At 55.2% G+C, this 26,854-nt stretch overlaps 1 protein-coding gene across 1 annotated transcript in view; it reads left to right on the forward strand.

Moving 5' to 3' along the window:
• Positions 1 to 26,854, forward strand: part of PLXNA4 (plexin A4) — a 420,485-nt gene that overhangs the window by 310,153 nt on the left and 83,478 nt on the right. The window contains exons 5-8 of the mRNA XM_062198967.1: positions 13,618 to 13,718; positions 23,271 to 23,394; positions 24,056 to 24,209; positions 25,328 to 25,427. Of these exons, the coding sequence (XP_062054951.1) occupies positions 13,618 to 13,718; positions 23,271 to 23,394; positions 24,056 to 24,209; positions 25,328 to 25,427 (479 nt within the window). The remainder of the gene's footprint in view (positions 1 to 13,617; positions 13,719 to 23,270; positions 23,395 to 24,055; positions 24,210 to 25,327; positions 25,428 to 26,854) is intronic.

A 26,854-nucleotide genomic window follows, 5' to 3' on the forward strand; every position in this document is an offset into this window, starting at 1 on the left:
CTGTCCCCACATGCAGGCACACAGCACGGCCTCTTGTGCGCGGCCGGGGGCCAGCACGGTTTCCTGTTGCAGGAGCACAGGGCAGGCAGAGCTGGAAGGAACAAAGCTGCACGTGACCCTGACTCACTTCGTCTACCAGAGCTGCTTCCCGGCTTCACCTGACAACCGCAGCTGCTCCAGGCCAGGAGCTCCACCCTCCTCTTCTGCCCTGTGCCATTCAGAAGCAGAGGGAAGGCTCTGAGAATGGCTGAGGGCAGAGCGGGAGGCTGGAAAGCTGAAAGGGAGGGTGTGTGCAGGCCTGGCACCTGCATGGCGTCCCTCCGTGGAGTGGGCTCGTGAGTTCCCACCGTGGGCTCGCTCGCGGCTGACTCCCTCTTTGCAACGTCCCGGGGCGGCCTCTGGACGCCCTTCAAGCCTGGCTTTAAAGTAGAACTTTCCATTTGGGGGGCTGTTATCTGCTCCAGCAGACACAACCCAGGAGGTGAAGGCAGCCCCGGCCGTGGCTTCCAATGACAGCTGCCATTCACGTGCCGTGGCTGCCCCAGGACGAGGGCCGAGTGCTCAGCACACATTGCAGTGTTTAATCGCCATAACCTTTTGGGGACTAGAGAGTGTTAAATGCCTGACCAAGCTACTAAGAGGCAGAGCTGGAGCCCCAGAGGCCCCTGCCTCACCCTGGGTTACTACAGCTCCTCCCCGCAGGGTTCCACCATCCAGATCCCTTGCCCAGTCTCCCCATCTGCTGAGCGCAGGCACTGGAGTGGTTTGTTGATTTGAGAGAGTCTGGGTAGCCAAGGCTCCAGTCCTCCCCCAGGCACCCCCCCGCAAATGCATCCTCTGAGCATGGACCCCCAGAGCCAGGAACAGGTACCTACTCTCAGCCCAGTGCCACCTCAGGGCCGGCAATCATATCTGACTTCTAAATATAGCCCTGACAGCGGCTTCTGATTTTGGAAGGGGGAATCTATTCCAAACCTCCATCTGAGCGACTCAGATCCCCCAGCTATGTGAAATGTGAAGCTGATGTGCTATCTAGCCCACCACCCCTCGCCCCAGGAAAATGGGCCTCCCAGTGGAAACCGGCTGACCCACAGCCTCAGCCCAGTGGGGTCAGCTCCTGGTAGAAGGCGGGGGACGCTCCGTCTTACTCCCCTGCAGCCTGGCAACCAAGGCTCAAACAAAAACTTTAACTGTGCCCAAGTTACAGGTTTGACAGGCGGCTGAGCCAGGTCTCAAACGCGAGCCTGAGTTCCAAAGCCTGTGCTGAGCTGCTGTGCTGGGCTCCGTCAGGCAGCCCCTCCTGTGCACACTGACAACAGACACACACACACACGTGCACACACACACAGGGTTTCTGTGCCTGAGAGCGAGAAGCGGCCATAGAAACCCTGGTGGTTTGTCATTTATCATCACAATTGTGATCCTTTCCTGTCTTAGATGTCACAGTGTATTTCAGATCGGTGTCCTTGAACTCTCTCAAGACCACAGGATCCGGGGGCGGGGCCGAGCTGAGCCACCCTGTTGTGCAGGTGGGAGGGGATGCTGGCCAGACTCCTGGAGGCTTTTTCTAGCCTTCAGAAAGTTAGAGCAGGTGCAATCTTCCAGCTGGGAGGGACAATAGAGGGTCATCCATGCCTGAAAACTAGGAGCCTGAGCTGGGGCAGTTAGGGGCAGATCTCAGAGCTGCCACCAGGGCTGTTCCAATGTGTGGGACCCAGACACAGCACATGGCAGTGTGCTCACGTGGAACCGTGGGCAGGGGGCCGTGCTCTGTGGAGAGCTGCTGTGCCTCCGTGCTGAGGGCATCATGGTTTGCCTACTCGTAATTACACGACCCAACAACATTTCCTCCACCAAGTAAAAATAATTTTCAAGGAGAAAATTTTGGTAGCCCAAGGTGTGTGTCCAGGATGCTGCAGGAGGTAGGGCAGACCAAGAGGGAAAATGTTCTAGAATATTCAGAATTAAATGGGTATAAAGAGATATTGAATCTGCAATCCTAAAATAAATGTGGGGCTGACTGGTTAATTAATTCAGTTTAAAAGACTAAAGGATAAAGCATGTTAAAGTATCTTTTAAAAATTATTTTTATTTCCCAAGTCAAAAGAATTTTTTTAAATTATACCCTGCCTATGAAAAATTCAAACTCCCTGGAGTTAACTACTCTTAACAATCTTTCTCTCTCTAGAAGTTATTCTTTGCACAAAAATATGTGCTTCATAGCTGTCTTTTAAAAATAATACACTTTTTTCCCTGAAACTTGGTTTTTTAACTCAAAGACAGACCAGGGACATCTATCTGTCCATGTGCTATGTGCCACCATTTATTTAACCAGTCCCTTATGGGTGGACACTTAGATTGTTTCCAAGTAGTTAGTACCATGTGCAAAGCTGGACGGACTGTGTCAGGTGCTGGTGTTTCTGCAGGAAAGATTGCAAGAGGGAGACTTGCTGGGGCATCTTGGGTTTTTAGCAACAACTGCCCATTTGCCCCCTCAAAAAGCTTGCTCCCTGGGACTGGTGTTGTGGTGCAATGGGGTACGCTACCTCATGTAACACTGGCATCCCATATGGAGTGAGTATTCCAGCCCTGGCTGCTCCTCTTCCAATTCAGTTTCTTCCTAATGTGCCTGGAAAGCAACACCTGATGGCCCACGTACCTGGCTCCCTGCCCTACTACTCACACGGGAGATCCAGATAGAGTTCCTGACCCCTGGCTTTGGTCAGGCCCTGTCCTAGCTCTTGTGGCCATTTGGAGAATGAAAATCAGCTAGTGGAAGATATCTTCCTCCCTCTCTCTTTCAAATCATATATATGGGATATATATATATATATATATATATATACACACACACATATACATATATATATTTTTTTTTACTCAAAAGCGATCTCCCATCTACACACCTACTGACAGTGTACCAGTGTGGCCTAAGAACTTTTGAGGATGCTGTCCTTTCAACTGTTGTCCTTTCCCAATGGGAGAGTTACTGGAAGCACCCTCAGAAACCCATCCCTTCATGAAGACACGTTTTCCCTGCACATGCAAAGATGACCCAGACTCCAGAAGACCCTGTACAATCCCCCATCCTCCACAGCGGGAGCTCATGAAGGGTCCAGAGACCGAGTACCTTCAGGTGAGGGGGCAGAAGAGGATTTAAGCTTCTCTGGGAGGCATCTGTGGTCTGTGTCCCACCCGCCCCTGAAGCCAGCAGCACCTGGGTTCCCAAGAGGAGCCCTATGTGGCTGGGCCCCAGTGGCTCCCACTGCAGGCTATCAGTTGCCATTCACTTGGGCACCCTGACATTGCTTAGGTTCAAATTCCTTTATATATATATATATATATATATATATATATATATATATATGTATATATATATATATATTTGAGAGACAGAGTGACGGAGAGAGAGAGAGAGAGAAAGAGAGAGAGAGAGAGAGAGAAAGAGAGAGAGGAGAGAGGGCTTCCATCTGCTTGGTTCACTCCCCAAATGACTGCAACGGCCAGAGCTGGGCTGATCCAAAGCCAGGAGCCAGGAGCTTCTTTCGGATCTCCCACATGGGTGTATGGACCCAAGCATTTGGGCCATCTTCTACTGCTTTCCCAGGCCATCAGCAGGGGGCTGGGTCAGAAGTGAAGCAGCCAGGTCCCGAACCAGCACCCATATAGGATGCCAATACTGCAGGCGAAGGCTTAACCTACTACACCACAGCACCATCCCCTGAAATTCCTGTTTGCAGGAAGATGTTTGTCTCCTACCCAAAGGAGCCCGGGGCCCTTCTGTCTGGGCAAAGCCCCCAAGGCCCTGGAGCACACACCATTTGCTTACACTGCCTTTGGTTTGAACAGCCAGAGCCCTGATGGGGACACAGGCCCCCCGTGTCCTTGACAGAAGGCCGTCAATGTGAAAGATTGGGTGCTGGGTGAGGGACACGTCCCCGGCCTGCTCTGTCCCTTCCTACAAACAGCGGGAGCCAGCCAGCCAGCCAGTGCCAGGGCCTGGAGTCAGGTGTCCCCATGCCAGCCCCTCCCCCTCCCTCTCCCTCTTGGCTGCTGGAACAAAAGCCCCTTTTGAGTAGGCTGAGCTTGGGAAACTCACACCAGCAGGTCCCCAGGCCCAGCTCAGATGTGGCCCTAGTTTTTGTCCGTGTCCCTTGGTGAAAGATTTCTAGAACTGGAGCAGTTCTTTGATCTCCAGGACAAAGGCCCTGTCCCACCTGCGGGGCCTGCTGAGGGGAGGGAGGCTCCCATCCCCCACCTGGATGGGAGTCCCAGGCTCCTGCCCCTTCCTCCGGCCCTGACCTTCAGAGTAGGTCAAGAACAGGCATGGAAGGAATCACGTTGGTAGCCGCGTGGCCTTGGGCAAATCCTGCAGGGACTCAGCATCCTCCTGAAAACCAAGGGGGTTGGCCACTAGACGGTCTCCAAGGCCCCTTGCAGTTTGTTAACTCTGTAAATGCCAGGACATTGCTCCCATCCCAGGCTCCTCTCTGCCTGCAGGATGACAAGGCTGCTGTCTGGGCAGGATAAAGGCTACATGAACTCTGTCACATGCGTGGAATCAGCCGACCCAGGAAAACTCATAACCTTACAACACCGCAGTGCAGGAGGCTGCTCTACTGGGCAGGCCATGTACATGTGACCCTGACAGCCCAGGGAGGGGAGAGAGCCTGGAGATAATCCAGAAATGATGGGCTTTCGGGGAGAGCCAGGGTGGCCAAGTCACCCATCTCCATGGGATTTGTGGGATGTGTAGGAGCTCGGCAGGACCCAAGTCCGTCCATTCACGCAGGTGTCCCTCGCTTGTTTGCTTGTTCTCTTCTGCTGTGCACCGGCTGAGTTCAGGGTATGATGGGGGAAGGAGAGGCAGCCAGGAAGCTGCTAGAACAACAGCAAAAGGTTGTCAGGACCCTGCACTCCCACCTTCACAGGTGCTGTCCCCATTCATCGTAAAACAAGCAGGAGTGGAGTCTCCATGTGGGCAGGTTGTCCCAGGCCATCGGGAAGTGGCAGGTGACAAACTCAGACCTTTCTCTGAGCTCTGCTCCTCACGGGTCACTGAGGTGAAGCTCCTTCAAACTGCGCCTTCTGTGCCAACTGCATTGGAAGGAGCCAGGGGTCTCCCTGGCGGAGGAGGGCTGGTCCGAGACCACCTTTCGGCTTGGTGACAGGCTTCTCTGTCCTCAGGAGGAGCCCCTCAACCCAAGACCCTGGGCTCATGGGGGGTGCCACTGGTTTCTCCATCCCTCCCTGGGCTGTTCATGGGGAGCCAGCAGCATCTGGCCGGCCTGACTCCAGGCTCCATCTTCATTTCCGTTTCTACCTTTGCACCTCCTGCTGTGTGACCTTGGGCAAGCTGTGCAGCCTCTCTGGGCCTTTCCCATCTGTGCAGCAGGGAAGGGGCCTGCTGCACCGGCACGGTGAGGGGCCTGGCTAATGATGATCGTGTGTGATTGTGGCTCAGGCCTCCCTGGAAGGCAGGAGTGCGGGGTGATTTCTCAAGGCGCAGCAGAAAGCAGCCGAGAGCTTCGCCTGGCTTGCCGGCCACTGTGGCTCGCTAATGAGGACCAGCATATGTTGATGATTCCGGCGTCGACACTGGCTCCTTGGCTGTCCGGTGCAAACTGGCTTCCTATTAGGCATTTATACTTATTAATAGCAGCAAATTGCAGCCCTCCGCAACATCTGCTACTTTTCATTTGCAAAGAATCACTTCCCAGACCATTTGTATTAGCAGTCATTTGTGACCGCTTCTCTGAGGCACAGCAGAACTGGATCCCCGATGTGGAAATGAATCAAGCAAGGCACGATGAGCGGCAGGGCGCTCAAGGTCACCCAGGAGAGACGAGAGCCCCAGACCTCAGCTTCCCAAGCCTCGTGCTCTGGGGCTGTCGTCCTTGCTGGTCCACGATTGGGGACCCTGACCCCCAGAACTGCAGCCTGGAGGCAGGTGAGGACCGTGGTGGCAGCCAGGGCTGGTGCCATGGATCCTGCGCCTCAGCCTGCTCTCCTGTGAGGCTCCCGCTGGCTTAGCCCTTGGCCCAAGCATAAGCAGGAAGATGGCAGGGATTCGATGACTGCCCAGTAGATAAGATGCTTTCCTGACGCTGGGATAACCAGGAGGCCAGTGCAGCAAGTCCTGCGACTCTGGGCGTCCCATCAGCCATGTCTGGAGAGCTGCACTCCCTTCCCAGAGGCCTTTGTGGTACACGGCTCAGGGGCATTTCCCTCCGGAGATCTACAGCTCTGTGGTCACAGACTTAGGAAACGGTGGGCAGGGGCCGACGCTGGGCCTCCAGCCGTTAGGCCACCCTGTGTGACACCAGTATCCCATCTCAAAGCTCTGGCTCAAGTTCTGGCTGCTCCGCTTCCAATCCAGCTCCCTGCTACTGCACCTGGGAAGGCAGCAGAAGATGGCCCAAGTACCTGGGCCCCTGCACCCACATGGGAGACCTGGATGGGGTGCTGAGGTCCTGGCTTCAGCCTGCCCTGGTCCTGACCCTCGTGGCCATTTGGGAAGTGAACTAGTAGATGGAAGTTCTTTTTCCCTGTCTCTCCATATCTCTGTCTATCACTCTACCTTTCAAAATAAATAAATGGATCTTTAAAAACAAACAAATGAGAGAGCGACAATGAACAGCATGGAAGAAACAGAGCTGGTTCATGGTCAAGTTGAACTCAGTTTTCACTCATATCTGAAATCACATGCATCCTATCGGGAGGGGGAAAGCAGCTCCCACACTGCATCCCTCCCCCTCCTCCCTTATACTTCCCTGTCCACCCCTCACAGGACCTTTGTACCCTGCTGTGACGTTCTGTCCAGCACCTGTGTATAAGCTAGGTATTGCTCAATAAAGCTGTGCCATAAACAGCTCAAGCTCAGTAGCACACAATAGGCATCGATTCTCATGCTCGCGGCTCTGCAGAGCAATTGCACATTAGCTGTCTAGGCTCGGCTCGGCCAGGCTGCTCTGCTTCAAGCTCTGCCCTAGCTGGGCTTGTGTCTCCGCTGCCCACTGGGTTCGAGCCTTGCTCTCTGCATGCCTGTGTAAAGTCCATGATAAAGGGGAAGCAGCTCCCTGGGAAAGCTGTTCTTGTGGCCATGCCACGTGCACCAGAGGGCCAAGACAACCACGTCAGCACTTAGCAAGCAATTTTGAGCCGTGTGCTTGCTGCCACCCCCGAGGTCACACCCAGAGTCCAGGGTCAAACCTATAAAGCAGAGCTCAATGCACGGTTATTGGGTGCTCTGCCCTCCAGAGGGCATAAGGCCCCAGGTGGTTCCTACACGCTCGGGTTGCTGTAGACAAGCAAGACTGGCCCACTCCCTCTCTGGTGTCCTGTCTCACACATCCATCCACCATGTGGCCCTCGGCAGAGGTTGAACAGGTGGCGCCACCCCATCGTGGACTTTCTCCCTCCAATGCTGTCAGCTAGGTCCACCTCCTTTCTCTGCATATGAGCCAGCCTTGTGGGGATACCGGAAATGAAGGGCTACTTTAGGAGATGAGGAACTGGGACTCGTGGCACAATCTCTGGGAACCCCTGGCCTCTGCCTCTCTTTCCAGGAGTTCAAACACTCCTGCCGCCTCGGAGAAAACAGGATGTGTGAGAGATGGGCTTCTGGCACCTGCTGGAGGGACTTATGAACACAACTTCCTGAGCCCAGCCACAGTGCCGTGACGGCCTTGGAGTCCTGCAAGGGGACACAAGGGGCCCTAGAGAATGGGACAGTGTCCAGAAGTGGAGCTGGAAAGGCAGCCAGAGGCCAGCGGAGGAGAGAAAGGCTCGTGGGGAGGCTGTGATGGGCTCTCCAAGCCCGTGCCGCCCAGATCCACGTGGGTTACAGAGCGAGTCATTCTCTAGGAGAGGAGGAACTTTTCCAAGCTCTACTTCTGGTGCTCGGGGACGGAAGACAGGGAGGACAGAGGGAGCAGCAGTCCCGGGTGCTGGGTGCCGCGCCGTGCAGGCTGACAGCTCCCAGGCAGCCTCTTGTCGTTTCCTAATGGGTCGTCTTGGCTCCTTTCTCCTTTCTTTTTTTGACAATTTTGAAGGAAATTGGGTACTTAAGAAGTCTTTTGGACATTTAAATTAACTCCAGCCATCGGGCTCAGTGTAGCCACTGTAGCATTAGCATCCAATTATAAGAGTGGCGATGGAGTAATAACTCACATTCCGACCAGAATGTCAAATGCTTAAACAAATGAGAGAATACACACAGCGAAAGTGTGCCGGAGCTGTGGAATGGTTCTGAATGTAATCAGCAGAGCAGCAGGCACCCCGTGCAAGACGAGCGGCAGCAGGCTGAGTGGGACCCCATCGCCAGAGCAAAGCAGTCAGGGGCTGGGCTGCAGGGAGCCAGGGGAGAGACCTGGGGCTGCAGCAGGAGCAGACCCAGGCTCCCAGGCCCTCCAGGCAAAGACTGCTCAGCAGATGCAGGAACGTCTAAAGACCAAGGCCAGAAACCTTGAGCAGGGCCCCTTTGCTCTGCGCTGGGTCACTCACTGCCTTCCTACTCCAGGCCGTCATTGTGGAACTTGGCCTTTGGCATGGTTCTGGACAGGTGGGGAAGATGTTGACCGTGATCCAGGTTGTACTCACTATAGTGCCAGAGCCGGAACAGACTACACTGTTATATGAGGAAGTTCATCTTGGTGGCAAAAAGACCAAGAAAACCAATGTGGGGCCCCGGTGATAGGGGTCCAGCAGGTGAGGCCAGGGGAGGGCACACAGGTGACTCCTGCTGGTAACTGAGCCTGGAAAACACCAAAACAGAGGCTGGGTGTGAACAGGAGAGTTTCCTAAAACCCGGGATTCTATGTGCTGCTGTGTGTAGAGCAGCAGGTTAAGCTGTTGCCTGCGACATTGGCAGTCCCTTGTGAGCACGGGTTGGAGTCCCAGCTACTCCAGTTCCCATCCAGCTCCCTGCTAATGCACCTGGGAAAGCAGCAGAAGATGACCCAAGGGTCTGACCCCTGCCACCCATGTGGACCCAGATGGAGCTACAGGCTCCTGGCTTTGACCTGGCCCAGTCCCAGCCGTTGTGGCCACTGAGTAGTGAACCAGTAGATGGAAGGCGCGTGTTCTTGCATTCTCTCCCTCTCCCTCCCCCTCCCCTCCCCCTCCTCTCCCCCTCCCCTCCCCCTCCCCTCCCCCTCCCCCCCTCTCTCCCTTTCTCTCCCTCTCTCTCCCTCCCCCTCTCCCTCTCTCTCCCTCTCCCTTTCAAATAAATAAACATAATTTTAAAAGGGGGGGGGGGGTGGAGTGCCATTTGACCTCACGTGAGCTATTTGAATTCTGAGCCTCCTGCTCTGTGCCTGTTAGAGGGGATGGGAGATAAGGAAAACTTTGGGGTAGAACAAAGCTAAGGCATTATTTTTCCAAATTGGACAATGGTCAGCCAGAGCTTGGGAACCGCAGACCAGTTACATAACCAAGCATGCTAGAGACATTGGTCCCAAACCCTTCTGTCCATCTGAGATTAAATTGAAAAGAGTAGCGATGCCTATCTCTCCACGGAAGGACCTCAGAATATTTTATAAACATGGATTTACTGGTGTACCAACAGAAAGCTGCTCCCCACTGACCCGGGAGCTGAGCAGAGAACAGGTGTTCGCGTGTCTGCTCTGTGGTGCTGAAGATGAAATCATTTTCAGCAAAGGCTGCTTAAAAGATTATTTCAGGTTTTTTATTATGGCAAATTATACACAGCATAAAACTCATCATTTCACCTTTCTAAGTGTTCAGTGGCATTAGCACTTTCCTACTGCTGCACAGCCATCACCACCATCCATTGCCAGAACGTTCTCGTGGTCCCCAGATGAAGCTGTTCCCATTAAACAGTAACCCCCTCAACCCTCCCTCGGTCCAGCCCCTGTCTCTACGAGTTTGATTACTGTGGATGGTCCTTAGAAGTAAAATCCTACTGCGGTTTGCCTTTGTGACTGGCGTATTTCGATTACTATGTAATATCTCCAAAGTATATGTCACAAGCTCCTTATATTCTAAGGCTGAATAATATCCCATTGTCTATACACTCTCTTGCTTATCTGTTCATCTATGGGTGGACATTGGGGTTGCGTCTACCTATTGGCTACCTTTCCTGATGAACTCTGCTATGAATATGGGCATGCAAACATCTCGTTGAGACCCTCTGCTTACGCTTCTCTCTAGCGTGTACCTCATTATAAAATCTCTGGATCGTATAATAAATTCTGTGCTCAACCCTTTGAGGGATCGCCCTAGCACTGAGTATGTTTTTGCACAACTCCAGGGCAGTGTGCCACGATGACCATGTGCGGGCCCCATCCTGACCCCTGTGCCCGAGGAGCCCCCTTCTCCCCAGCATCTTGAAGGCACCCAGGGAGCTCTCGAGAGGTGGTGGGGCTCCAGGCTCTAGAAGCAGTGAGAGCGATGGTGCAGCAGGATCAAACAATACCTCTCCTGGAGCCCAGGGACCCCAGGCACAGACCTCAGTCTCCTGTGGTCTCTGAGTCCAGCTACTACCATGCTCGCTTGGGTCCCATCGTCATCTGATGCGTCCCCGGAGCAGAAGTCCCTCCCCCAAGCAGTAACTTTCCTTTCTCTCTTCCTGTGGTCTGCACTCCCTCGCTCCGTTAATTAGCATGCCTGGCACTGTAGCTCAAGACTGTAATCAGCGTGGGGTGGTTTTAATTAATCGTGTGGCTGCACATCTGGAGCGGTCTGTGTTCCAGGGTCAGAAGATCTAGAGCCGGGGGCTGGGGGATGGGAGGGAGAGGCGGCTTTGTTAGGTCTAAGGGGTGAATGGAGAATCCAGATGTGTGGGGAGAGGGAGGTACAGGGACAAGGTGGCCCAGACGCCACCTGGCCACCTGTGCAACGTGAGCGAGGTGTGGGTGGAGGGGGTGCATGCTGCAGAAATCCCTCGGCTCCGTTCGTACTGAGATCCGTGGCTGGGCTGGCTCCAGCCCTCAGAGGTGACTTAGGCGGTCAGGTGAATGTGTGATGCTTTCCGGAAGGCCCCCCGGAGTGGGGAGTGAGGCAGCGTCATGGCCCACGCAGGAAGCTGTCCGCAAGGGTTTGGCGTGCTGGGCAGTCTGTACTGCCTGGAGGTGTGTGCCGGAGACGTCCCTGGTCCTGGCCTCCCCGATCCCAATCCCCCACCACCACCAGAGGCAAGGGAGGCTGCCACCCATCTTGTAAATAACAGCGGCCTTTCTGGCCACCTTGTCAGAATCCTACCGGCACCCCGTTTTAGCGTCTATACTTTTACAAGGATGCGGGAAACTGAGACATGGTGCAGGAGACACTGACGGAAAGCGACCGAATACACAGTAGCCTCCCCTTGTCCCTGGAGGACACATTCCAAGACCCCCAACGCCTGACACCTCGGATTGCACTAAACACTATCGAGGAGATGGTCTACACATACACACCCCTGTGATCAAGTTTCATTTAGAAAGTAAGCACAGGAAGAGGTTGACAGCAGTAAACCAATAGTAGAAATAGATGCTAGGCAGGCAGCTGGGACCTGGGAGACCCTTATTATATATTTACGGCTCCCAACTTGTACTGCCTTTGGCTTCTTTTGTTATTTTGCCCCTGTAGGCATCGTGTTTTGAAAGATTCTGTCTGCCAAACAAACTGTGTTTAAATGTAATAATATAGTTCCTATTTGTAATACGGGGCATCCCTCAATTAATACATAAAAGCATAAAACAGCAACAACCCAAATTCTGTTGGGCTCTTAGCAGTACTGAATGTTGCTAATGGACCTCATCTCCGCCCGCACACTCCTGGGAGCACACGTCCTTTGGCTTGGGAACCACTGGTTGTGTGCTCACGTGACTCGCATGGCTGTGTGACTTAGGCTGGGAGAGAAATGAAAGGGGCAACAGGACTAGGAGACATTTCTGAGTGCCTGTGGGTCCGGTGGGGCAGTGTGTAGGCCGCTGACTGTCAAGGTCAGTCGTGACACTGTGGGGCCAGCGCCGTGGCACAGCTGACCAAGCTGCTGCCTGTGACACTAGCACCCTATAGCAGGGTGTTGGTTCAAGTAGGCTGCTCACTTCCAGTCTTGTGTCCTGCTAATGTGCCTGGGAGGGCAGCGGCACATGACCCAAGTGCTCCGGCCCCTGCTACCCTAATGGAAACCCAAATGGATTTCCAAGCTCCTGGCTTTGGTCTGGACCAGCGTCGGCCATTGTAGCCATCTGGGGAGTGAACCAGTGGATGGAAGATCTTTATCTGGCTCTCCTCCTCTCTCTGTAACTGTGCCTTTCAAAGAAATAAAATAGTTATTTTAGCAATGTTGTATGTAGGCAGAGGTCCAACGTGGCCCCTGCAGATGACATGAGCAGCAATAAAAGAAAAGATAAAATCCAGATGTGCAGAAAAGAATCAGAGAAAGTAAAAGAAAGAACTGCCAAGGCCAAGGGCGAAGCTGTGAGGGTGGGGGGCGGCGGCCAGCAGAGAACTTGAAAGCAGCAGAGGCACAGCGCGGTCAGAAAGCACACTCAGCGTAAGCTTTGGGGAATTAAAAAATACATAAAGGGAATAAGAAAATTAAGGGGAAAGCGGCCATGTGGGGCTTGGAATTAATTATTAACCAATTCAAAAAGAGAGTTTCGACACTAATTGAGTGGGCTCCAGCGCCAGCCTGCCTGTGCGCGAGCTACAAGTAGCCCCTGCCACGCGGACATAATTGTGTAGGGGCAGATGCCCTGAGAAGCAGCGGGGACGTGTGGCCGCCGCCTTTGCCCAAGAAGCAGACTGTCAGCCGGGTCAGCAGCGCACGGCGCTCTGTGCACCTGCTGTCTGAGGGCGAGAAACCCAAAAGACAACCACATCAGCATGTCTTAGCTCGAGCCGAGAGATCAGGGAGGAAGCCCTCCATCAACAGAAGAAGGTATTCCAAATGGAAAAAAGGATTATTAGAAAAAAAAAAAACTTTTTGTAAAGAAGAGATTGGCAGAGTAGGGAATAAAGACTTGGGTTACACGTGGAAAATAAACATTCCATTTGATGCCGTGTGTTCTTGTGGAGCGCCTACTGCTAGCAGGAACTAGCAAGTCACTGCCGGAGACATCCAGGGAAAGCTACATGGGAGAACAAAGGAGTCACTGGATAGGTAAGGGCAGGCAGGAAACAGGAGCATCTGGCTAAGCCGAATGCCACGCGGAACGTTTTACCCGAGCAAGGCGCTGCTGAAAGCTAACGTGACGCCTCTGGTCCTGGGAGGGGTGTGAGGAAGAGGAGAGAGCAGCAGCTGCTCCTTGAAAAAAACAAAGGGAAGAATTTCAGAGCTGGTTGGCCAATGGGCTGGGAAGCAGGCAGATAGCAGCCCAGAGGGTTGATGCCACCTTGTCAGAGGCCAGGTGCCCCCTGGGAAGAGCAGAAATGGTACAGCCCAAAGGCCAGGGCCCAAGAAGAAGATGAAACATTGTTGCAAAAGGAAAGCAAGAAATGGAGAAAGAATGGACATTTGTGGGTTTTGATGGGAAATAAACATGATGAACCCAGTGTTCCCAGAGAGATGTTTTGGGCCTTTGGTATTGGGAAAATGTGAATGTATACCACATAAGTATTGTCTGGTGTCCTGCAGAACCTTGACCCTGTGTCCCTGTGCTGTTCTAGCTCACCAGCGTTCCTGTGGAGTCCTGCGGGCAGTACCAGAGCTGCAGCGAGTGCCTGGGCTCAGGCGATCCCCACTGCGGCTGGTGTGTGCTCCACAACACGTGAGTACGGCCGGCAGCCTCCTCCCGCCTCCCCCTCCCTCGCCTGTGTCACCACTCTCCTCTTCTCCTGCCCTTGCTTCCTTGGTGAATTCTCTCCTTCCCTTCATTCTGTCTCCACTCTAAACCGCCCCAGTCCCACAAGAGATATGGAAAGGGCAGTACAAGGAGGGTGACGGCTCCCGATGTGGGTGTCGCGCTGGGGACCTGTGCACCGGAGGCCAGGGGATGAGGCTGTCGACTGACTTCCCTGGGCTGACACCAGACACAAGGCTTCGGGCTTGATTCTCAAGGTTTGCATGGGCCAATAAGTCACGTGGGAGAGACGTGCCATGCATCTTGTGACTCTACATCCCCCCGATATACCCCGCAGTGTCTCCATAGAATTTTCTGGTTCTGGCCCGTACAGTTCAGTTGTGCAGCACCTGAGGACCCTCCCTCTGCTGTCGTAACTGCTCTCACCAGGAGGCAGAGCGCCTGGACCTGGATTGCTTTTGGCCCTGTCCATAGAAGGAGAGGTCAGAAAGAGAAAATTTCACCAATTTGGCTGTTAAGTTATGAATTGTACCTTAGATTTCTTGTTTCAAGTGATCTCCTGTCCTCATTTTGAAAATGTAAACAAACAAAAAAGTCTAGGAGCCAGTGTTGTGGCCACCACCTGTGACACCAGTATCCCATAGGGGTATCAGTTCCAGTCCTGGCTGCTCTACTTTCTTTCTTTCTTTTTTTTTTTTAAGATTTATTTATTTATCTAAAAGAGTTACACAGAGAGAGGAGATGCAGAGAGAGAGAAAGCCTTCCGACTGCTGGTTCACTCCCAGGAACCTTGAGCAGCTTGGGGCAGAGGGCTTCTGGGGGCCTTGCTGCTGGTGCCTTGGCTTCACCTGGTGCCCAGACGGCTTCTACTTTGCACAGCAGCAAAGGCCGGAGCTGGGCCAATCTGAATCCAGGGGCCTCTTCCTGGTCTCCCACATGGGTGCAGGGGCCCAAGGACTTGGGCCATCTTCTGCTGCTTACCCAGGCCACAGCAGAGAGCTGGATCAGAAGTGGAGCAGCCAGGACATGAACCAGTGCCCATATGGGTTGCCAGCATCACAGCCGTAGGCTTTACCTACTATGCCACAGCATCGGCCCCAAGATGTAATTTTCAATGTACATGGGGTGGGGTACACAGGACCTAATCATAGGGTTTGGAAAGCTTCGACAAATGCACACAGCCAGGCATTCCACAGCTTAGGGAGACGCATAGCACTGCCCACAGTCATCGGCTGTCCCCTGCTCTCACCAGTGCCTCTCTGGGCACCTTTTCTCTGTGCCCCTCAGGCCCAGGGCAAGTCAGGTGTTGCTTCTCATGGGTGCAAACTGGACATGAAGGGTTGGGAAGGGAGTCGAGGACAGGAGGAAGGAGAAGGGCGGAGGTGAGCAAGGGTGGGGTGAGGACAGCCAGGGACAGCCTGTGGGCAGCTGCCTCTGTCTGCCATATGGGAGCAGGTAATGAGTGTGGGCCATTGCACGAGGCAGGGTTGTGTCCACACACCTCTCAAACCTATGCTCATTGCTCTGGGCCAAGCACGGTGCCAGGATCAGGGACATAAATATGGCTGCCTCGATTGTCTCCTGCTGAAGCTTCTTGGGAGCCTTTGAGTCAGGGACGGGATGGGGCTGTGGTCTGTGCTGGAAGCAGCACCATGGCCAGGGTCCACCGTGGGCAAGACCCTGAGCTGAGCAAGGGACTGTGATGCCGCGGCCTGAGCCTCGGCAAGACTGCTCAGGAAAGGGCAGTGGGGACGGGCTCCTTGCGGTATGGGGTTACGTCTGTTTCCTTGGTCATTCGTGCCAGCAGTGCCCTTGGCTGTGGGGAGACGGTGGTGGTGACATTGGGGTAAGAGAAGGACAGTTGGCGGGGGGCGGGGGGGGTGAGAGAGAAAGAGACAAATAGCCAGAGAGGCGGAGGGATAGCAGCAGGGGCCGAGCCTGTGTGTGATTGCGCAGTTGAAGGGCAGGCATCCGTAAGCAGGTGGCTCCCATATCTGCATGGCTGTTTGGACTCCAGGGTCACAGGTGATTGCAGATTGAGCATGCCTAAGAAACGCTCAGGGAATTTCAGTCCCTCCCTCGTGTTATTCTCCATTCCCAGGGATCACCAGCAGCCCTGGAGTGGGGAGGGGCATGGTGCCCCTGACCCCGCCCACTGGCTCACCAACCACACAGCAGGGCAGTATCTGGCCAGCAGTTTTGTTCCCAGGGCCTTCCTCCTGTGCCTGACTTGGGCGAAGGTAAAAGCCCACCTCCATCAGCCTGGACCTAGAACATTCCCTCCCCTCTTTCTGCCCCCCCCCCCCTCTGGCTCCACGCCCAGCCAGAGAAGCCCATCTGGGTCTCAGCAGGTAACAGATCCTGCCCAGCAGACCCAGCTGCATCGATTGGTCCAGACGTTGCCTTTTTTAAGAAAAGTCATCAGCGTCCCTCCTGGGAGGCTCAGGTAGCCCAAGACATCCCAGGAGAAAGATCAGATGGGCTTCCACGAAGTCTCTGTCTGCCCCCAACCACACGCCTCCTCCCAGATTCCTCCTGTTTAGAAGAACGCCCTCCCCCATTGGGTGGGCGGGGGCCCCCTCTCAGGATTCACTCCTTGTATGTAGCTTCTGCTAAGACAGGGTGGGAAGGGCAGAGGGGAGAGGTGGAGCCAAGAGCTGAGTGGGGACAGATCTGGCTGCGCTCCCTGTCCGTGGCATTGAACAACGATGAATAGAGCTGTGTGACAGCCACACTGTGAAAATTAGGGGAGAGGTTGTGCATGGCGCCCCCTCGCAGAGCGGGTACTTGTGTCTGAGGCAGTCCCGATGACCGTGGCTGTGCACATGGAGGCTGTGGTCCTGTCCCTTCCTGTTCCCCTCCTCGCCAGGACTGCGGCAGGTGGCTGGGACAAGTCCTCCCACAGGTGGCTTTAACCAGCCATGCCAGTTAGGTGCAGTCCACAGGGGCCCCCTGGAAAGCACAGAGACAACCACTTGTCCCATAAGCCATGGTCCTCGTAATGAGGGACAACTTGGTTCTAAAACACAGATCCGGGGCCGGCGCTGTGGCATAACAGGCTGAACCTCTGCCTGGGGCACCTGCATCCCATGCGAGCACTGGTTCAAGTCCCAGCTGCGCCACTTCTGATCCAGCTCTCTGCTATGGCCTGGGAAAGCAGTAGAAGATGGCCCAAGTCCTTGGGCCCCTGCCTCCACATGGGAGACCCAGAAGAAGCTCCTGGCTCCCGGGTTTGGATTGTGGCCATTTGGGGAGTGAACCAGTGGATGGAAGATCTCTCTCTCTGTCCCTCCCTCTCTCTGTCTATAACTCTACCTCTCAAATAAATAATATAAATCTTAAAAAAATAAATAAATAAACCTGGCCTCAGGAAAGGATCAGGAACTTGTAAAAAAATGAATGAATGAATGATTGAAGCACAGATCCTCCCTGGCCTCTCCCTAGCTTAGCCCATCACCTTGTTCTGTTTCTGTTGTTTGCGTCTGTGTCCGAGGGGGACATGATACACACCTGCTAAGTCAGTGATCTCTCCTGGGCTGTTGGCACCACACCTGCACGCTCATGGGGGATCGTTGCTGTCCACCTCTTCCTGCAAACTCTTTGACGTCTGTACTGTGGCCTCACTGAGTTTGCAAAAAGCCCCCGGGCCTGGAGACAAGAGTCCACTCGATATCAGTACTGTCTGGTCTTGCGCACCCAGGCTGGGCAGGTGCACAGTGCGGCTCAAGGAACGCGCTTCCCTCTCATCGCCCTCCCCTTCTGTCCATCCCTGCACACACCAACACACTCTCAGGTATCATGTGCCTCCTGACCCCAGGGTGGTGAGTCGGAAGTGCCGGCATCCCAGCTGGATTGGAAAAGCCCTGACGGTTTTCCCAGTCTCGTGACTTGGCCCTGGGAGGGACAGGCTGAGGAGTTTGAGTCCAGACATGCACACCCTTATGCCAGCGTTCACACACATTGCCTGGTTGGCCCTCGCTGGGCCCCATGCGTGGGGTGACCCAGCCTGCACGCAGCAGAGGGCCACCCTGTGCCAAGCTCTGGTGCCAGTGATGTAACAGCGTAGTGGTCTGCACTATAGTGGGATGTGTCTCAGGCCAGAGCCTCCTGCTTGTTCCTGGCTGGATTCCGAAGGGGTGGGCGTCTCTGCTAGGCTGTGCTTCGGCTTCTCCTGCTCCTGTCCCTCTCCCTCGGCCTCGGCCTCTGATCTTGCTTCACTCCCACCACCTCCTTCCCAGCCTCTCCTCAACTGAGTGGGGTTAGAGAGGCCCAGATGGTGCTGCCTGACGAAGAGAGAGAAGGCAGACGGCCTCCCCTCACCTCCTCTTTTGGCAGCACTCAGTGTGGTCGGGGGGGCCCCTCTGGGCCCCCTAAGGTTTGTGCCCAACGAGTAGTTCACATGAAGCATGGCTGAAAGGAAGACAAGGCAAAGATCCAGCCTGGCGCTCGGAGCAGAGTGGACTGCACAGTGCAGGCAGCAGGCCCGTCACTGAAGGCGACGGTGGTGGGACGGAGCCCAGGAAGGTTCTGGGGTCCCCATGACCCCCACACCTGCCAGTTCCTGTGGAGTCCGCTGCTCTCTTGCAGGAGATGTGGGTGAATCCTATACCAGGTGCTGCTCAGGTACACTCTGGTCTGTGAAGGGAGGATGGGCTCTGTTGGCAGCAGCTCGAGGCAGAGGGCACAGGTTGAGGCTCCCTCGTCCCAGATGCTGGAAAGCAGAAGTGCTTTAGATTTTGTGTTGTTTGATTTTGGAATATGTGCACCAAGTAATAAGGCATCTTGGGGTGGGGACTCGAGTCTACTCAAAAACCTCGTTTGCTGCACACCTTTTACATGTAGTCTAAAGAAAATTTTAATTTTTTATTTTGCTATTTTTGGTGCATGACACAAAGTTTCAAGGTGTGGATGTTTCCACTTCTAGTGTCTTTTTGGGGCCCAAGACGTTTCAAATGTTGGAGCCTTTTGAGCTTCCTGGTTTTGGATTCGGGGTGCTCCGTCTGTGGGTCCTCGGCCTTTCTGTCTGGGGTTTATCCGAAGTAGTCATGTGAAACAACCTCAACACTTCGGCTTCCATGAGGCCGTGTGTCAGTCCCCAGACCCTGGAACTTTCACATGGAAAGGGCCTGGTCTGATCTGAGTACTAGATTCTCTATACTAGAAGATAGATTCTGGTCTCTTACACACCCATCCACGTGGGTCTCCCTGACCATCTGGTCTACCTGCCTCCCTGCCGCACAGCTCTGTGTGCTCCTTTATGCGGGCATTCCTGAAGAACGTACCAGCACATTCTAAGCCTTGTCAACATTCTATCTGGCCTACCTGGGAAGGCCCGGTAGCCCCCCATCCCCTTTCTTTCCCTGTCTCTTCATGCTCCACACACAGATTCCCCCAGATGGGGCACTGGGAGCAGAGGCCATGGCCAACATGGAAGGTTAAGGACCGGGGGCCACACAGGAGGGCCTGGGGAGGCCGGCCAGCAACCACCCCTGCAACCTGGAGGCTGGCCCAGGTTGGACTCAGAGAGCCCCGTTTCCCACCTGAACTTGTTTGCCTGGCCAGCAGCACTGGGAGTTCATATTTTCATCCCTGTATTTAGAAATAATTTCTAGGGAACTTAATCACCACCTTTCCCTGTCCCTTTCCCTCACCCCCTTTCTTTCTACATTCCTCTCCCTTCTAATTTTCCACTTGGCTGCGAATTCGCCAGCAGTGAAAGTTCAGGCTTAGGGGAGGCCTGCCGGTAGCTGCTTCATTAGACTGGATAATCTCGTTGGAACCACTGGCTTGGATAATAGCCCCGCCAGGGTCCCTGCGCCTTTCTCCCCAGGGGCTGTTAGCACCTCTGGTCTGGGGCCGGAGGGGCTGCCCTGCAGAGGAAGGGGAATGAGGCTGGGCGGGAAGAAGAGGTTAGCAGGTGTGGACTCTGGCTCTGGGGGCCTGCTGTGCGTTGGGGGATCCGCTTCTTGCCAGCTGTCTGTAGCTGCATGTTTGGGAGAGGAGTGACGATGGGGGGTGGCAGTGACAAATGTCTGATAATTCAAAGTCACATGGCATGTACTTTCTGTCTCTGTGTGCCGTCCAGGAGAATGGATGAGGCAGGATGTGTCCTCCAGGGCCGGGGTGTCCCTAGTGGAACTGACGGACATGCTTTAGGAAGAACCTGTTGCCCCTTGCGGGGCAGACGGCTCAGGGGTGGTGAGCCGACCCTTTGCACATTCCGCAGCTGTTGCTGGGCTCACCGGAGATCACGGGCGGTTCCCCTGGTGGACCCGAGCGATGTCAGAAGGCGTGTGCTCGTCCCCTCCACTGTCCTGTCACACTTAAGGTCAATGGTCTGCTGCTGGACATTGGCTGCCCCCGCCCCCAGGCCCTGAAGGATGGTAGAAATGTCAAAACATCCCTGGCTCTGACCTTAAACTTGACTTTCCACGAAGACAGCTGATTCTCACTACCCTTTGACAGCTCAGAGCTGCAACCCCTGCCACTCTTCCCTCTCTTCTCCCTCCCGGCCCCGAGGAAAACTGCCAGAGCTGTCCCTTTCATGTGATTCGCTCTGTCCCTTGGGCCAGCCGGGGAACAGAGCCGGGCTCCAGGTGTCAGCTGTGGTTTGAAGGAGTTGGATGAGCAAAGCAGAGAGGGATGGGATCACAGCACAGGCTAATATGTACTGAGGGTTCACCAGGAGCTCCGTCCCACTCTAAATGCTTGAGTCGCGAATCTCATGTGGTCCTCGTGCCATTAGGCAGGTGCAATTTCCTCCCCATTTCAGAGATGAAATGACTGAGGCACCGGGCGTTTACAGAATTTGCCCAATAAAACACAGTTAGGTCGGATGCCTAAAACTATAAAGCTGACTGAAAATAGATGTTAGTAAAAAATAAGAATGGGCATGGGAGAGGGAGAAGGAAGAAGGGTAGAAGGGCGGGTAGGATGAGAAGGATCACCATGTTCCTAAAGTGGTATTTATGCAATGCATCAAATTTGTATTCCTTAAATAAAAGGTTTCTGGGGAAGAAAATAAAATTGAAAGTTAAGCATTAAAAACAAACAGTACGTGATAGGTGGCTTCTCTGGTAAGACCTAAATTGAGGGTGGGGAATGAATCACTAGTCTGGGGACTCTCAAGGGCACAGCGGCACGAGGCAGCCCCTGAACCCTGAAAGTGGCAGAGGGTGCAGGTAGAACTCGCCTTGGGACCCCGCCCCGGAAGAGCGCTGGAGCCCTATCCTTTCTCTTTGAGTCCATTTGGCAACGCCAGGTGATGCTTGGTCTGGAAGCACTTCCATTTTCTCCCTCACCTCCACCCCACCCCCGCTTCATAATCAAATCAAAGACTTTTTTTTTTCCAGACCTTCTGATTGCTCTTGGAAACAGGAACTTCAAAGTTGGGGAGTCAGTGAATAATTTAAGCCCATCCCAGCTCTCTGGGTCTGCTGTTAATGGGAGTAATAACACTATTAATAGCGATGTCAGTGCAGACACTCTGGAAAAGTCCATAACATTAGCTTAATGGCTGAAGGTAATGGAGTCCTCGCAGAGGAGCCGGCCTGCTAAATTAACTCCCAAGACTTTGAGGCAGATGCTCTGGCTGCCATCGGCCTGCCAAGGAGTGCTGGGGATGACCAGGCTCCTGTCTGACCTTTCTCTCCTGGGACAGGGCTTCTGGTTGGGCGGGGGGGGGCACTCTGGAGGACTCATCTTTGTCCAACAAGTTGCAAAAATTCTCCAACTTGCTTTCCAGTGGGAGGCAAAAGTAGCAATTATCCTCTTAAACAGCTCCGAGGACATGAGAGGGAGCAGCAAGGTGGAAGAGAAAATGGATTAGGTCTACAGCCAGTGCAGGAGGAAGGGGAGAGGGGCCTGCCTCTCATTTCTCAATCTCGAAACTTCCGGAAGGTAGAGCAGAGGCCCAGAGTTCACCTGTGTGTGATGGCTGCCCTTGTCTGATTGGCTGGGGACAGGTTACTCACCCACTTTTCCCTGATTTGTACTGTGGGGTTTGTCACTGCGTTGTCCTGAGACTTAGACACCAGTCAAAGCAAACCTGCATCACAGATCCTAATCAGCACTCAACCCCTGGCTGTCATGGCTGTGATGTTCGGGGTATCTTTCACTTCTCCATCTCCCATTGGTGTACTCTAACGTCGCCCCTCTGTCCTGGTCCTTAGAGGGGCAGCTGCAGCCCATGGCCTTCAGTGGCTTCTCTTGCAATTGCTGAATTCTCCTCTCGGACACTCCACCATCCGGGGTCCCCCTGCTGTGGCCAAAGCTGCCTTCCTTCCCCTTGGCTGGGAAGAGAGCCCCACGGCATTGCGTGCACCAAGAGTGGCTCAGGGTTCCAGTCACCTCCCCTCCCTCTTGCCCTTGCCCCACCCACACCTGTCTGCCCCTTGACCCCATGTGCCCTCCCCAAGTCCCCCCCTCAACAGGGCCCCCATCCCTTTCTGCTCCATTTCCCACTCCCCTCCCTGCCTCCCGTCCCACAGCAGCCCCGATGTCTGCCTCTCTCTGCACACTGTTTCCTAACAAGTGAGATAAGCAACTCACAGGGACCCTGATGTCCCTGCAGCCCCGTCTTCTCTCTCCTTGTCCCTCCAAGGACCCTGCTTGTCCCCCGCCCACGCGGAGCGTCCAAAGGATGGCAGCTCTGAGAGGCTCCGTGTCCACGAGGCTGCCCTGGCGTGGGTTAAACACGGTTCCCAGACTCTCACATGCCTCCACGCTCTGATCTCGTGGGGTGCTTGCTGTTGGACAAGGTGTAGGTTCTCGCATGAATCTTGCGGATGCCCCCACACATCAGTGAAGGCCCCAGGTCACACTGGAGGTGGTGCACCTGTGACATGGTGCTCTCTATAACTCAGGGCACTAAGCCATCAGAGCTGGCCCATGGAGCTGGGAACCACTCCAGGCCATGCTTGCAACCACACCCTCGGCTCCTCTGATAGCTCCTTCCACCTGCCTGCATTTAGCTTCTGTCTCTTGGAACAGGAGACACACATGGGGACTGCAAAATACATCGGACCTACTTTCTTCATTTGAGAGGTTCACACTTGGTAGGAGGGCGCTGTACTTAGGCTCATGCTTGTCGGATACTCTAAGAACTTCTAGACTGTGAGACTCCACGGTGCTACGAGACCATGGGAGGAGGAAGCTCTCCAGTTTTCCTGGGATTGCAGGTGTGCAGCAACTGTACTGTGCCCAGGAGGGAAGGGTGTTGGACAGTGTGGAGCGGGGTGAGAAAAGTCCAGAGAGAACTAGCATGTCCAAAGGCCAGGGCCCAGGCAGGCAAGGGGGCGCTCACATTTCTGTATCTGGCAAGTGGGACTAGAACGACCACCGCTTCCAAATGTGGGCATGATGGAGCAGGACCAGGCCTGAGGAAGGAGACGCAGACACCAGCCCTGGGCACAGGATGTTTGGCCACGGCCTGGGAGCTGTGGAAATGCCTGGTTCCGGTGTCGGCCCCTCCCTGGGCCAGCGGCATCTCCCAGGTAACTGTCGGTGTGTCCCTCGCAGGTGCACTCGCAAGGAACGGTGTGAGCGGTCCAGGGAGCCCCGCAGGTTTGCCTCAGAGATGAAGCAGTGTGTCCGGCTGACAGTCCATCCCAACAACATCTCCGTCTCACAGTACAACGTGCTGGTAAGGGTCCCCGGGCCAGAGTCCAGGGGCACAGGGAGCACCTCGCCTCTCCACAGTGTACCTGAGCCCAAGTGCCCTTGGGAGAGCTGGGCCAAGCCTGGCCGGCAAATGCAGGGCAAGACCAAGGCAAGGTGGCGGAGCAGGAGGGGACATGCACAGGAACTTACCCATAATGCCCGGGGAGCCAGGGAAAGCCGTCATACCAGGAATGGGCCGAAGAGTGGCGAAGGGCGTGGGGGAGGAGAGCTGCAGCTGTGAGGGGCATAGCGGCAGACAAGGGCATCCCCATGGCGTCCAAGTCCCTGCACCGGGCACCTGCTGATGGCCTTGCCATTTTCCCAGAGTTAGGACCAATGGAAGAGGGCCTTCAGCTGTGGTCTCTCAGGGCTGCCCAATGTCCTCCCACCTCACAGATGCCCTAAACGCTCGCATCTGCTGGGGCCAAGTCCGTTAGACCCTAACAACGTTCTCCTCTGCCTGTTAACAGCCCACCACCTTCTGCACGCTGCTCTCATCACAGACTGGGTCCCTTCTTCCTGCCGTTAACGTTGCCTCTCCACTGCCTGTGATCTAGCAAGCTCGCCTGCTCCCTTCATCCCACACCTTGCTCTCCCCATTTCACGTCTCTCTCCCTCTCTCTCCCCCTGCCTGCCGTTCACAGCTGGTGCTGGAGACTTACAATGTTCCAGAGCTGTCGGCCGGCGTCAACTGCACCTTTGAGGACCTGTCGGAGATGGACGGACTGGTAGTGGGCAGCCAGATCCAGTGCTACTCCCCGGCAGCCAAGGAGGTGCCGCGCATAATCACCGGGCACGGTGAGCAGCCCCAGTAGCAAAGCCCGGGGGAGGGGGGGGGCGTGCCCCGCCCCTGCAGAGTCAGACGAACCTGGACTCGGGTGGATTGAGGGAGCCTACAGGCTATGGAGGGGTCAGACAGGTCCATTACAGGAAGAGGGGAAGGAATCTCCCTCCATTGCCCTCGTGATCGGCGATTGCAGCCTTCCCATCGCAGCCCAGCTCAGCCTCTGAGAGTTACCTCTTCCTCTACGAGGAGCTGCTATGTGGAGGCTGGGTGGAAGCCGGGCCAGGCCAGCACCAGAGCGAGTGGTGCAATTCTACCCCCCTGGGCCAGGCTGGGGGCAGTGGAGGAGGCTGGTCGGCAGCTGGGAAGAGAAGGCATGGCTCACCTGGCTGGTCTCCCTTTGCGCACACAGCTGGGTCATGGACCCAAGACCATGGCCTCCCCACTGTCACCTTACCCTGGCTCTCTCCAGCTGCCTCCTATCCGTGGCCAGAGGCTCAGCACTGGGAGGGAGAGGCCTGGCCCCAGGCAGATTGATCCTGCGCTGTCCCTCCCACCTGGGCTTGTCACATTTGTTCCAAGCTGATTGATTAATGAGGCTCTCAGGGAAGGCAGAGAACAAGGCTGGAAGTGGGGGCCCAGGGTCAGAGCTGTGAATTAAACATGGGCCCCGGCTCCTCCCTGGCGCCAGCTGAGGTTCCCTGGGTCTCCGATCCCAGTGGAGCCGCGGAGCCCCTCAGAGGAGGGGGCGTCAGAATAGGGCCGTGCAGCGCAGACATGGGAAGGAGCGGTGTGTGCACACGTGTCCACCCATCTGCAAAGCCTCAGGCTTAGTTTGTAATTCTGGGAGCCCAGCAAGGACAGCATGCGTGGGGGTGCATGTCCGAACACCTGTCAGTGTGTGTGTGTGCCGAGGGGGCATGAGCAACTGGGCAGGGAGACACAAGTGACTCAGCACAGAGAAGAGACTGGAACTGCCCTGTGCAGCCGCTTTGAGGGCTGCCCTGGGCTGGGCGCTGCTGAATCCGAGTCCCGTTAGAGCTGGCAGCACCCCAAGGGAGGGGCGGGACTCCCCTTCCCCAGGGTGCATCCTCGGCCTCCCCCAACCTCCTGGCTTGGCTCTGCCTCATAGGGGACCACCACGTCGTGCAGCTGCAGCTCAAGTCCAAGGAGACGGGCATGACCTTTGCCAGCACCAGCTTTGTCTTCTACAACTGCAGTGTCCACAACTCGTAAGTGCCCCGGCCTCTCAGCATCCTGGCCCTCCAGAGGTCAGACGACCCTGCCACCGGCCCAGGGAGTCACCGCAGGGAGCCCCAGGAGCAGCATCCTCTGATGCTCACAGAGCTGATGGGACGAGACCAGAGAGAGAGGAGAGTGAGAACGTGGGGGCGGAGGGGCGTCCTAGCCCACATTAACCTGGTGTCGATCTTCCTAACCAGATGGGTGTCTGTCACCTGTGTGCCCTCACCTTGAGAGAAGAGCAGAGGAGGAGTCTGGGTAGGACAGAGGCCTCGGCGTGTGACCTGGGACAGCCAGGTTGCTGACCACTCACTGGGATGCTCAGCCTCTACAGGCTAGGCCAATACAGGGGCCAGCCGGGGCCGGAGGAAGGCCAGAAAGGTGCAGGGTGTTGCAGGCTGCAGGAGGGCCGGCGGGGAAGGTCGGGAAGCCTGAACCCAGCTCTGGCTTTCACTGTGTTAGAATGAACATGGCAGGTGTGGTCAGCAGAGGCTCCAGCTTAGGAATCAGTCCATTCCGGGCCCAGGGTTCTCCATAAGCAGGGGACCAGTTGCACCCTTCCAGGAATGCCCCCCAAATACTTAGTAAGTGGCCAGGGCAGTGCCCGAACCCCTCGGAGCAGACACTGGCCACCACTCCATGGCCCCTGCCTGTCCTCCAGGGCAGCCGTGTGTGTGAAAGGCCTATTGCAAGGCCAATGTTTTCAGCCATGCTGGCCGGCTGTTGGCACTCGGCTCGTGTTTCTGCTGCTGTTATGTTATTATTTCTTCTGTGCAATGATGGGGTTGTACCAGACGGTGGATGTGTAAGCCATCTTTTTGTAACCTTAGAAACCTTTCTTCAACTGAAATCGCGGAAAAACCCAAGCTGCAAAGTAGTTGGGAGTAGGAGCTTCTCTGGAGGAGGGTTTGGGGGGCCTGGAAGCCTTCTCTCCAGGAACCCCGCAAACCTCTCCAGGATTCCTTGGAGCAAACTTTGGAAACCACAGGACCTGGCCTCCAGGCGCCCTGCCAGTTCCAAGGCACTGTTGTCGGCCCCCTGTGCAGGAGGGGCTGCCAATGTGACCACAGATGTTTGCGGGCCCGGGGCTGGTGGGATTCTCAGTTCACAGTGCCTGTGAGTCCAGAGCTGAGCCTTTTCTGGGGTCCTAAGGAAGGAGGTGTCCAGTCCTCCCCAGCCCCAGCCATAAATGAGTTGCTCTAACGCTGGCATTCTCCTCCCATGGCTGTACCACTTGGAAGTCCTAATCGCTCCCAACCAACTTGCTCCTCCGCTCAGCGGGTGAGGTCCCATGTGACACTCCCAGTTGGTCCCCAGGAGGACGGCCAGCATCTTCTGTGTGCAGGGCAGAGAGGTGAGAGTCCTCAGGTGCAGAGCAGTCAGAGGGAATAAATAAAACCCGAAGTCTCGACCCCTG

Source organism: Lepus europaeus, chromosome 1 (assembly GCF_033115175.1).
Source record: "Lepus europaeus isolate LE1 chromosome 1, mLepTim1.pri, whole genome shotgun sequence".
Lineage (NCBI taxonomy): Eukaryota > Metazoa > Chordata > Mammalia > Lagomorpha > Leporidae > Lepus > Lepus europaeus.